The following is a 13,382-nucleotide window of genomic DNA, read 5'->3' on the forward strand; positions in this document are numbered from 1 at the left end:
GTCAAATACAACTGAGCGACTAACACTTTCACTTTTTCATGTGACGCAGTAAAACCTGCCCAGCACTCCACTGTCTCAAAGGGAATCTAAAAGGAGGGCCAGTCAACACACTGTGTTTCCCTCCCCCCCCCGCCTTTTTTGGAAATGCATTATATTTAGAGTTGTCTTGTTAAATCTCGATATTCTGAATTAATATCCTTACTCTGACCCCAACCTTTGAAGTAGGTTAGTGATGGAGAGGTATGTGTCAGCAGTCAGATTTTAATATGAAAGAGAGGCTGGGTGGCTCAGATGCCTAAATGACTGTTAATTGTATGCAAACACTAGCTCTCAGCATATCCTTTAGTGCAGAAGATAGTAAATCGCTGTATCAAAGTCTTATATCAACAGTCCTCTAAGTAGTTAATGCTTTCAAGACGTTCCAGGAGAGGCCAGAGTGATGCACTCATTACAGAGGGATGGATGAGGAGTTGAAAACCTGGTTGTTTTAAAGCATCGGAACCCAGCTACCAGGTAAGATACCAAATTTAAGCATAGTCAAACAGGTTTATTAGTTATTCTTTCAAAACACCCTTCTATTTTTAAAAAGAGTCACTAAAAATATTGTCAATATTCTCTATGGAGAGTACTTTTAAAACAAAGCAGAGTAGTGAAACTCCTTGTTAGGAACATAATGTGTGCCTCTTTTTAAGCCTCAGAATAATTTGTCAACTTCCAATTTAATTATGACTGAGATTCAAGTCAACTGTTGAGGGTTCTGGGGATACACTCTCCATAGATTCCAGCCAGTAGCAAGTAGAAAGATTCCAAATGCACTAAAAATATACCATGGAAAGGAGGGGAGCAGGAAAAATGGAAAAAAAGAAAAAATGAAATTCTTTTAAAAGAAAAATTTCTTTTTCTTTCTGGTGACCACTAAATATATAATCTGACATGACTTACTCTGCTATAAACTTATTCTGTTTATAATCTCTCTGTCATGTAAGATTTTCCAAAACCTTCCTTATCTTTCCTGGAAATCAAAATTAAAACCTACCCATTTTACAGTGCAAGGAAAACAGAGGGTTTCAAATTTATTCAAATAGAGAAATATAGACATCTTGAGACAGTCTAGTTTTATCTCTAAGACCCGTTTCAGTTAAGAAAAGCCATCGAATCATAGTTTCCAACTCTAAATATCAGTACTCTGTTAATACTAATTAATATGTACAGTGTTATCATTAACATTCAGATTCTATCTTCAAAGAAAGCCCAGAGAGTGCCAAAGAATCCAGAGGCCTTTTGTAAACATCAGGTGATGTTACACTTTAGAATGAATTGGGGAAGAAAAAGCTGTGACTAAGTTGCTGGCTTCCTGCCCACCCAGGGCCATTGTCAGCTTTCAGTTTAATTATTCTGATGTTTGTCAACTTTTGCCTTCCCAGTAAATGTTGAAGGCGGATCATTAAAGAACATGATGCCACATTTCCAGATTTTTCAGTCAGCATTGTCTTTCAAAATAATATTCATTTACAGGAGGAAATTTTATGGCACAGAAAGCCCTCATGAATTATTCATCAGCTACAGAGCATGCCAACATACAATTTCTTTGTACCTCTCGGTGAGTGTGTACATGTGAAGTGGAGCATGCCTTGGCTGTCTAGTCCTACAGGAAGGCAAACTCGAGCTCACCGGAGGTCCTGGTAAACAGAGAAGAGCAGAGTCTTCAAAAGTAAAGGTGGGAGGTACAAAGTGTTTCTGCCTTACATGGGATTGATTACCTGATAGTCTACTCTCCAGAAACCAAAACAAGTTACGATCACTTGCTCTAAGGTCTAGTATCAAAAGAATCAGCATGAATTGATATGGTCTGCTGGTTTCAATACAGCAGCCTGAAAGATTGCCTTGGGATGCCTCTGAGGCTGTGGCGTTGGCTGTGGGTCCCTGGGGATGCTGAGCAAGGGAGCTGGGTCCCTCCTGAAGCCATTCTCCCCAGGGTACCAACTCTCTCATAAAGCACAACTGTAGGGGATGCATCCTAGGGACAGCATCCCTATGAAAATGGAATATTTCCTGCCACATCAGTAAATAAGGATGTCACAGTCATCAGTGATTATAGCCCTCCAATGTGAGTTGGTGAGCCCTCAGGGCACTCAGGAAGGAGAATACCTGCCATCGAGCAGCCACAAGACTGCAGCCACTCCCTGTGGTGAGCCCCAAGGGAGCTCAGGATGTGATAAACACAGGCTACTGGCCCCAGATAGCTGAGGTGCATATGAAAGGAATAAGTTCAGTGAGCCCAGACTCTTGTACCTTCCCATACAAACAAACGTGCTAAATTCCTTAAGCTGGGATATGTAGTTTTCTTTAATTAGCGATAATTTTTCACGTTCAGACTACCTGCTTTTTGTTGCAAAACTTCTATGTAACTTGGTTCCTCCTCTTGCCTCCTCAGAGACGTTCTCTCAGGGTTACTTGAGATGCTGCCTCCTGGTATTGAAGTCTTAAAATGTCCACTGAATAAACCATAACTCTCAGCTTTTAGGTTGTGAATATTTTTAAGCCAACCCCTAGCTCAAACAAAGTGTCCGTTGTACCCAATCTACGCAGACAAAAACAACATAACATAAGGAGATGGGAGAATTCACCTCAAAGCTATGTTAACACAGATATACTGGCATGGAGATGGGGGATATGAGGGAAAGAGTACATAAGCAAAATGCAGATCACAGATTCTCACTCGCAGTCACTGAGGACCCCCAGTGTGCTCCAACAGACCAACCTACCCAAATTTAACTTAATGGAGCTGGACTCCTGCTACATAATCGCCATATCCATTTTTTAAAACCCCATTCTAATGATATTTATAAATGTTTAAAGAGTAGTAAATAATAATATTTATAAATATGCTTAAATAGTGGTAAAAAACCCACCTGCAGTGGTAAGGAACCTGCCTGCCAATGCAGGAGACATAAAAGACTCAGGTTCGATCCCTGGGTCAGGAAGATCAAGGAAATGGCAACCCACTCCAGTAATCTTATCTGGAGAATCTCACGGACAGAGGAGCCTGGAGGGCTATAGTCCATAGGGGTGCAAAGAGTCGCACATGACTGAAGCAACTTAGCACAGCACATAAGTATGCTAGTATTAACATATGCATATTATACAAGCATGTGTTTGTATTAACTTCAAGGGTTAATATAATAAGTGCACAACTATTTTAACCAATGAAAAGTCCTTGCAGCTCTCCTTATCTTTAAATGCACAGCCCACCCCAGACAGCACACGTGACAAGTTTATGAAAAAGACAGCCAAACCTCGGTGGTCTTCGAGGATGTGATGAGGGTCCATGAGCTCAATGGGTTCCGAGGTCACGTGCACAAAGCTCTAAGGCTTCAGCTTTCCTTCCCGAGGTGGCTGACACACAGAAGTGCAGCATCCACTCCTCAAAGGGGAGGCCTGGGCCCTGGTTCTCCTTCCATGAGTCTGCGGGCTGAGCTGGACTCCAGGGAGGGTGTGCCACCCCGAGGGTGTGTCACAGAAGCTCAGGAAGAATGAGGAGTTTCCTGGAGTCTAGCTCCTTCCTCCAGCACACAGTCCTCATCTCCTGACCCTCCCCACTCTGTCTCCTGTGCTAATTCTAAAGACCACTCCAAACAGCACATCAGTTCACTGACATCACAGCTGCAGAACACCATCCTTGTTGCAAAGACACTATTAAAACATGCCCGGAACGTTCCATGGGTTTTCCGCTGCTCTGAATCCAGATTTATATCTCTGTGATTGCACAATAACTCAAACACAGGAGACAAAGAAAGAAAAGGATCGATTTTCCCAAGCCTTCTGCCTCCTCTTTTCACTTAATGAATTATCATCTCACCAGATGGGCTTTTAGTACTTTTTTTTTTTTGTACTAGGATTTAACAAAAATACTCCAACTTGGGGAGGCTCATTTTACTATCAGCCTGGTTGTTCATCATGGCTTTGGATGTTGTTCCCAGACAAAATGCTGGTCTGAGGCCAGTCATGGACTTTGAGTCCTTTTGTATTAGCTAAAGGCTGTATGAAAACAATGGCCCCATCCGGTAAGGTTCAGGAAAGAGGCCTTTTTTTCCTTTAGTAGTCAGTAATGCCCTGATGCAGGGCTGGATTACCCCCCACCCACAGTCCAATTTTTCTCCCAGTTATTTTTGAACACCAAGGCTTTTGCAAATTAGAAATGTTATGAAGACTGTTTAAATGGGAAAAGATACTTAGGACAAATATCCCCAGCTTCAGATGCATTTATAGGCTAAGACGCAGAAGGAAACTAGCATAACTGTTTTAAACGTGAGAGCAGATCGTTTGATTCCTGCAAGAGACACAAACTCCAGCAGCCATTCTGAAATAGTAATTTAACATAAGGCACATAATTTACCCAATGAAAAGGAAAGACTACATGATCACATTGTTTAAATATAAAGCTTGATTAATTGAACATTCTCAGCTTACTTTCTTCTCCGTCTAGGTGGGTTTTTTGATTTGTTTTGAAATGGCTTTGGGCCATACTCTGGGGTCACCCCACCCTCCCTTTCTTGAGTCCAGGCCACTGCCTGGAACTCTGTATCCCTGATAACATCCGCCTGACTTGGCCAAAGCACCAGGCGCCAGGCAAAAGATCACAACTGGACCACTCGTTGATAAAATGCTTGGCATTTGCAGAGCTGTTGTATGTTAGCTGCTGCCAAAGGCCAGTTGCATTTATTGAAATCTTCTGATTACACCTAATGCCCAACATGCTCACGACTGATTTCAGAGTTTAGCCCTAATGCTTTTTGTGTTAGTGTCTCAGGATTGTTACCATAAGGATAGAACAGAAGTCTTTTATAGTTGCATTTTTTTTCTCATTAGTTTTCATTTCAATTCTAATGGAAGCTAGTTTTTCCTATGTCTTTGAAATCTCATATTATAATCCCTAACTGATTTTAAATGAAAGGGAGGAGAAGAAGCCATGTGTAGTGTTGTAGCACTTTTCTGAGGCTAAAACAGGATTCTAGCTACTTGCCTGGGTTCCCTGCCTTTTATAAGGCAGGACAGCCCCGAGAGGGGGTGGGACATGATTCAACACGGAAACTTTGACTTTTTGATGAGTTAGACAATAAAGTAGTTCCTTCCTGCTTGTGGGCCTCCAAATTTGACTTCTGTTAGCTGAACCAGAGATACTCTGGCAGTTAATCAGAATGCAGACACCTATTGCTTAAAAACTGTTTACACAACTGTCTTCCAATTAAAAAGCAATGGTACACTTACATTGTCATTCTACAATCAGAGACACTGCTGTGTGTTCTTTACCTTACATAACTCAGTCACCTGAGGAAGCTGCAGCAGAAATCTTTCCCAAAAGATGCTCTTCGGAAGTCTTCCCAGGAAACCAAAATTAATCAATAAAAAATTACATATTCACCTATATTGGAGAAATGCTTCATTAAGCATTGTTCAACAGGGAGCTTCTCAGAGACCTTGATAAGCATGTGTGCCTTGTAACTCTTTGAGAGAAAAATAAAGTAAGAAGCATTTTCTAAATTTATTCGATGAGAGAATGCCCAACCCCAACACAAAGATTAACTGACCACAAAACTGAGTTTGGAAACTGTACTAACAAAGCAGAGGGCTAGCAAGGAATGTAAAGATCAAAGAGCAATCTTAGAGCCAGAGGAATTCAGGAACTTGCCAAGGCCACACAGAATGTATAAGGAGGAGAATTCTGACCAGCAACATTCAGTCCTGTTATCTGGATGGCTACCATAGGCCTCAGTGCCTGGTTCTGTTTGCAAGTCAAGTCTGGTCCCCAGTGATGCTAAGCTTGGAACATAGATACTGCGTGTTCCTAGGCAAACAACACATCTTAAGGCAAATTATGTTAAAAGACTGGGCCTAGGAGATGCCGCCTACCATAATACAATTTAACGACAGAGCTGAGAGTAAAAAATAGCAGATATCAATAACAAAACACCCACAGGGCCCTGGCCTCATCTTTTAAACTGAGCAGAAGAGACAGAAACTTGAAGCAAATTTAATTCCCTAAGAAGAATGATTCTATTGGGAAAGATGGAAACTAAATTTCTCAAAAGGTCATATTCAATAAGGATGAAGACCCCTCTAGACCCTAATGAGAAAAGCACAGGAAGGAAAAACGTTAAGACTGATTTGTCATTTCCCTTGAACTTGTGTTCCAATGTTATCTGGTTATACGCCTAGATAATTGCCCCAACCCAAGCTCAGCTACGTGACTCCATGAGAAAGAACAATGTCAAGCACTAAAAGAGGCCCCCTGGTCCCCAGGCAGGCCCTCGGGTGGCAGTAAGGCAGCACTGAAGCCGCGAAGAGAGGGTGATGAGGCCACCACGCAAAGGTGAGCGGGCCGGGCCGGGCCAGGAGACCACTGCCATGAGCAGCTCCTCGGGCACCCTGAACCTGGGCAGCAAGATCAGCATCATCTTCAAGGCGCAGATCCACTATGAGGGCATCCTCTACACCATCGACTGGGACAATGCCACTGTGGTACTCGCCAAAGTGAGGTCCTTTGGTACTGAAGACCATCCCACAGATAGGCCTGCCACCCACCTAGGGAGGAGATTTATGAGTACATCATCTTCTGGAGAAGTGATGTCAAAGATATTACTGTGTGTGAACCTCTGAAAGCTCAGCACGTGCTCCCTCAGGATCCTGCTGTCCTTCAATCTTCCCTGGGCTTGGTTTGGGCTCCTCCTTCCAGCCACAGGTGCCTTACAGCCCCTTCCGAGGGATGCCACCCTACAGCCAGTTGGTGGGCAGCTCCCTGCTTAGCCAGCAGTATGCCGGCCTCCTTGGGTTTAGGAGCTAGATTTCTGTCTGTCTCAGTCGGCAAGAGCCCCATGGTGGAGCAGGCCGTCCAGACTGGATCTCTTGATAACTTGAACTCCAAGAAGCTGTTACCTGGCTAGGGCACCGTGGGCATGCAGCTCAATAGGCACCCAGCCCCACCCACAGCAAGGCTGCCACCAATGTAGCTCAGAGGCAGCTGTGCAAACTCAATGGCAGGTGAACGACAGAGAACAGAAGACCTCAGAGGAGGCGCTCAGGGAACAGATGAACAAGGAACAGCTCCGGAGGGCAAAGCCGTCCAACTAACATCAAGGAAAACACAATCAAGTTTGAAGGCGACTTTGATATTGAGAGGGCAAATGCCCAGTTCAGCCGAGAAGAGCTGGACAAGGAATTTAAGAATAAACTGAATTTTCAAGATGACAAAGCCAAGAAAGGGGAAGAGAAGGACCTGGACGTGGTGACCCAGAGTGAAGAGGCCCCTGCTGAGGAGGACCACTCGGGGCTCTGGTGCTACTACGACAAGTCCAAGTCCTTCTTTGACAACATCTCTTCTGAACTCAAGACCAGTTCTAGGCGGACGATGTGGGCTGAGAAGAGGAAGCTCAACATGCAGACCTGCGGGGAGTCAGGGAGGTTCCTCCGAGTACATAGTTTCTGGGGTAGATTTCGAGGGGGCAGGGGCAACAGTGCAACCCACCATAACCCAACTTCCCACAGAGCTGAGACCGGCAGGGTGTAAGGAGGTGGCCGAAGTTTCTTGCTGAAGCGGCACCGGCGCCAGGCTGTGTCTAAGAGGACGATGGAGAATGAATGCTGCACTTACTGGGGGAGACATGGTCACTTCATTTACTGAATTTGGAAAGTCCATGCTACCACTTACGTTTTGAACGGAACTTGGACGTGGTCTGAGTTAGAACCTCTTGTTTGGGGAAGTGTACATGGGAAACAGCTTTGAGGTAGTCTAACTTATTTTTCCTTTTTGGTTGTGCACAGCCTGATTCTAAGGTTTTGGTGTTCCGCAGAAGGGTTCTAGAGTGAAAGTGTGATCCTCACTTTGTGACCTTTCTTGGACAGCTTTGACTTTGAATGCGGAACCAAATCTCATTTGGCAAATGCAAAAAAAAAAAAAAAAAAAAAAAAAGAACTAAAAGAACTTGCAGTTCACCACCACTTAAACAGAAAGCAATCTGATGGTGGCTTCATCCGGATTTGTATGGTCTTTATGGCATACAATGATCTCTGTGCTACTCGAGCCAGTTTCTGCCGATGATTTCCAAGTGGATCCCATGTCATTATTTTTGTGACTGGAAATGAAGTTTTATAGACTTTACTAAGATAATAACAATGCCTATAACATATGGATGTGATGTATCTCAGCTTCATAAACTGCAAATAGAACAGCCTTATTATAATTCACAGCTCACATTTACATGGGGCTCACTTTGTCTCTGCAAAGGCTGCAGTGAAGGACCACCATCATGGCAAACTGCTCCCCCAACCTCACGCCCACCGTGTACAACAGTTCCATGCTCATACTGGAGTTGCCATCTGACACTTACTTTAGACCCCACTTCTTCTTAACTTTTTATTTTGTATTAGGTTATAGCCAGTTAATAACACTGTAACAGTTGTAGGTGAACAGTGCAGGCATTCAGCCATACATATATATAAATCCATTCTCTCCCAGCATCCCCTCTCATCTAGGCTGCCACATAGCGTTGAGCAGAGTTTCATGTGCTATAAGTAGATCCTTGTTGGTTATCTGTTTTTATATGTCCATCCCAAACTCCTTAACTACCCCTGTCCCCCATCCTTCTGTCCAGCAACCATAAGTTCATTTAGGTCTGTGATAGACCCAACTCCTTTCTTGTTCTGGCCCTATTGTAACTCACCAGTGATCCTAGGCCAATCACCAAACTAACTTCTAAATCTGTTCAATGGGCAACTAATACCTGCTCTATCTACATCAGAAGAGTTAAGAGACAACAGGGCTACCCAAAATTTCTATCTTTTTCTTTTCTTTTTCTTTCTTCTCTTCTTTTTCTTTCTTCCTTCCTTCCTTCATTTTTTTCTTTCTTTTCCTTTCCTCTTTTATTGGTCAATACTTGCCAAAAAGGACTTTAAGTGAAATTTCAATAAACTGGACTCCCCACATCAAACAATAAGCTGGATAGAAATAGGGTAGCTGGTACATGGGAACCCATCACCTGAATTTAAGGTTATCCTCATCGCTGCCAGATGCTGACCCTTAATATTTGCCACCAGCACCCCAAAACTGGACTAATATTTTTCAAGCAGTTATTCTATACCAGGGACTAAGACAAGCATTCTTTTTTTTTTAATTAATTTTATTTTATTTAACTTTACAATATTGTATTGGTTTTGCCATATATCAAAATGAATCCGCCACAGGCATACATGTGTTCCCCATCCTGAATCCTCCTCCCTCCCCATACTATCCCTCTAGGTCGTCCCAGTGCACCAGCCCCAAGCATCCAGTATCGTGCATCGAACCTGGACTGGCGACTCATTTCATATATGATATTATACATATTTCAATGCCATTCTCCAAAATCATCCCACCCTCTCCCTCTCCCACAGAGTCCAAAAGACTGTTCTATACATCAGTGTCTCTTTTGCTGTCTCGTATACGGGGTTATTGTTACCATCTTTCTAAATTCCATATATATGTGTTAGTATACTGTATTGGTGTTTTTCTTTCTGGCTTACTTCACTCTGTATAATAGGCTCCAGTTTCATCCACCCCATTAGAACTGATTCAAATGTATTCTTTTTAATGGCTGAGTAATACTCCATTGTGTATATGTACCATAGCTTTCTTACCCATTCATCTGCTGATGGACATCTAGGTTGCTTCCATGTCCTGGCTATTATAAACAGTGCTGCGATGAACATTGGGGTACACGTGTAAGACAAGCATTCTTAAGTGTTGTGTTTCCTCATAACAGCCTTAGTAGGTAAGTGCTTGGAAGAAGGGTATTATCAACCTTTCTTTAACATATGCAAAGACTAAGCCTAGAGAGAAAGCAATTTTTCTCAAAGTTGCAGCTTGTGGTCAGGGGAACAGGGACTTGAACTCAGGTCTACCTGTTCATTACTGTGTTACAGTGAGGTGTGAATAAAGAGGCTAAACTGCAATATCCTTGAGCCTTCTCCACATCACTCTGTGTGCAATTAAGCAGTATCAATGCTGTTATTTGTGTGAACCTTTTCAAATAAAGAGGAACTAATTCAAAGCAGAATGTGCTTAGTGGTTGTCATCAGACACCTTCTACATCGCCTCTTCCACAGCCAAGAAGCGCACAGCCACGGATTTGCTATTTCCCTCCTCTCGCACTTTTGTCTATTTCATCTGCCCTCATTCTCAGTCTCACCCAGCCTACCGGGCTAGGCTAGAGGGGATTAAAAAATATTCCTTACTCTCTGCCAAAATACTAGGCATTTCTCTTTCCTGTCTCATTTGACACAAACTGCAGGAACTGGGGGATTCCAGTCTTTCTGCACCTTTGAAAAAGTTGCAATGATACAGTCTAAGATGAAAAAAAAAAATTACTGCAGAATGAGGAAATTCTACTTTGTCTCATTATAGGAGCACCAAACATTAAGTTAAATCATGATTGACCATAGTCTGGATTTTTATAATTTTCACATTAATTATCATTTGTCTCACAAGTGACGTATGACCAATGTGATGGCAAAACATTCCACTTGCAGCTTCACCCCTAGAGAAAGAAGGCTATTTACTGACTGTGTTATACACAGCAGACTACATTTTATATGGGATTTTTTGCTGTTAGAGGGTAGGAAAATGGATAAACACCTAGAATACTTGCCCTGGAGATGTTACCACACCATTCTGTATCAAATGCATCTTTCAGGGTGTACCACTAGCAACCGGTTTGAAAGCTGTATTCTCTTTGGAAGCTTTATTCAAAGTTAGTGAGAAGAGAATATGCCACAGTTTAATGAGAATGAGAATACTATTTCAAACCACTGTCTCTGATTCAAATCTCCAGCATAATTTGGGAAACTGTAAATTCAACTTAACATTCTGTACTATCCTGTCTAGTTAACAATTCACTGACAGTAAAACATTCATATCTAATCTTTAAGGAAAGGGATCATTTATTTATGGTCTCATGGAAGCCAATAATTCCAAAGACTTTTCTATTGACTTTTTTTTTTAAGATTTTTTTTTTGATGGAGACTATTTTTAAAGTCTTTATTGAATTTTTTACTGTTTTATGCTTCTGTTTTACATTTTAGTGTTTTGGCCAAGAGTCATGTGGGATCATAGCTCCCTGACCAGGGATTGAATCCACACTCCGTGTGTTGAAAGGCAAAGTCTTAACCATTGGGCCACCAGGGAAGTCCTCCCATTGACATTCGAAAATCTTAATGGTTTGTTTCTGCCCACTTTCAATTTTCATCTCTTCTAAAATCATTTGTTTACTTTGGCAAAGGGAGTTGGACTAGTCTGTAACTACATACATCACACCTCTATGCTGCTGCTGCTGCTAAGTCGCTTCAGTTGTGTCCGACTCTGTGCGACCCCATAGACGGCAGCCCACCAGGCTCCCCCATCCCTGGGATTCTCCAGGCAAGAACACTGGAGTGGGTTGCCATTTCCTTCTCCAATGCATGAAAGTGAAAAGTGAAAGTGAAGTCGCTCAGTCTTGTCTGACTCTTAGCAACCCCACAGACTGCAGCCTACCAGGCTCCTCCGGCCATGGGATTCTCCAAGCAAGAGTACTGGAGTGGGGTGCCTCTAAAAACCTAGTCAAAAATCAAAAGCCAAAAGAAAACAAAAATCTTTCTACTCTGTTCCAAATAAAAGAGGATAAGTCTAGTTTAAGGTATGTTTAATGACAGAGCAAAAAAATAAAACAACATGCATTTAAATCTTTCAAAATAACACTGAGGATGCCTACTTAAACCTTTTTAGGTTTCCTAATAACCAGCCACTTCCACTTTAAGAATGAGATGGCTGATGGCATCACCAGTGCAATGGACATGAACTTGGGCAAACTTTGGCAGATGGTAACTTTCCTTGGAAGGAAAGTTATGACCAACCTAGATAGCATATTCAAAAGCAGAGACATTACTTTGCCAACAAAGGTCCGTCTAGTCAAGGCTATGGTTTTTCCTGTGGTCATGAATGGATGTGAGAATTGGACTGTGAAGAAGGCTGAGCACCAAAGAATTGATGCTTTTGAACTGTGGTGTTGGAGAAGACTCTTGAGAGTCCCTTGGACTGCAAGGAGATCCAACCAGTCCATTCTGAAGGAGATCAGCCCTGGGATTTCTTTGGAAGGAATGATGCAAAAGCTGAAACTCCAGTACTTTGGCCACCTCATGCAAAGAGTTGACTCATTGGAAAAGACTCTGATGCTGGGAGGGATTGGGGGCAAGAGGAGAAGGAGACGACAGAGGATGAGATGGCTGGATGGCATCACTGACTCGATGGACGTGAGTCTCAGTGAACTCCGGGAGTTGGTGATGGACAGGGAGGCCTGGCGTGCTGCGATTCATGGGGTCGCAAAGAGTCAGACACGACTGAGCGACTGACCTGATCTGATCTGGTCTGAAGGGACAGAGGCCTGGCGTGCTGTAGTCCATGGGGTCGCAAAGAGTTGGACACAACTAGGAGACTGCACAATAACACAATAATCAACCATTGGGGTCAAAGACAAAATTGCCTTTAGCAGTCAAATGCTTCTCCCCAATGCCTTCTGATACTCCAAGCCCTATTCCCCTGAGAACTCAGGCACAGACTGTACGGAAGCTAGAGGGAGCCTTCAGATCATCATTAGTCCAGTTGTTTTCAAGTTCATACACAGAAAATTGAGGCTTCTTGGGGACTGGTGAGGGATTAGAAAAATAGGGCTGACTCTGGCTCTGCCCCAACTTCCACCAGAGAAATTTCAGTTCATCTAATTTATTTCCTGGGCTTCCAGACGAACTTTTCTTTGAAAGAGGATTTCATAGCTAAAAACATATGCTTTGAAAAATTCCCATTGTGTCCATTTCTTTCATGTTAGGAAGGAGGTAAATAAAGACCATGAAAATCTATGACTGATCCCAGGTTGCAGAATAAGTGACTGGCCCAGCCAGGGTTACGGCCAACCATGGGCTCTGAGTCACGTTCTCCAGAGTAAGCACTGTCCCCAGATTGCAGAGGACACAGCTCCTAACAGACACTGTCATTCAGGAACGCGCCCGGGTGTGTCTGTTACCACTCTTCAGGGAACTGCCCGCAGTTCTGGGGGCAGGCTCACAGATAAAGTAGTGATCTTACTCTGTTCTCAACATTTTAAAAACACTAAATTGAGAGGCCAGGAACAGGAAAGCAGCCAGAGCCCTGCTAATTAAGATGAAAAATAAAACCTTTCTGAAGTTGAGTGCAAATCCATAGAAAACAATGTTTGCTTGATAAAATTTGAATTTACCCTCAAATTAGCATGGAAGCAGGATCCACCCGGCTTGCTGTGATCTTCATTCTTAAAATCTTGTTACTTAGCCAGCCACAGCTGAGC

The 13,382-nt window shown here is 42.9% G+C and overlaps 1 protein-coding gene and 1 pseudogene across 2 annotated transcripts in view; one reads left to right on the forward strand and one right to left on the reverse strand.

Annotated features, from left to right (window-relative positions):
- The window catches only part of ABLIM1 (actin binding LIM protein 1), a 329,328-nt gene that overhangs the window by 236,261 nt on the left and 79,685 nt on the right, over positions 1-13,382 (reverse strand). Inside the window, exon 1 of one of the 2 annotated variants that reach the window (XM_044935296.2) lies at positions 3,297-7,058. The exons of the other annotated variant lie outside the window; for it this stretch is intronic. Coding sequence (XP_044791231.1) covers positions 3,297-3,330 — 34 coding nt within the window. The 5' untranslated portion in view covers positions 3,331-7,058. Of the gene's footprint in view, positions 1-3,296; positions 7,059-13,382 lie in introns of those variants that run through there. 2 annotated transcript variants of the gene reach the window in all.
- On the forward strand, positions 6,406-7,564 carry LOC102406692 (annotated as a pseudogene).

Source organism: Bubalus bubalis, chromosome 23 (assembly GCF_019923935.1).
Source record: "Bubalus bubalis isolate 160015118507 breed Murrah chromosome 23, NDDB_SH_1, whole genome shotgun sequence".
Lineage (NCBI taxonomy): Eukaryota > Metazoa > Chordata > Mammalia > Artiodactyla > Bovidae > Bubalus > Bubalus bubalis.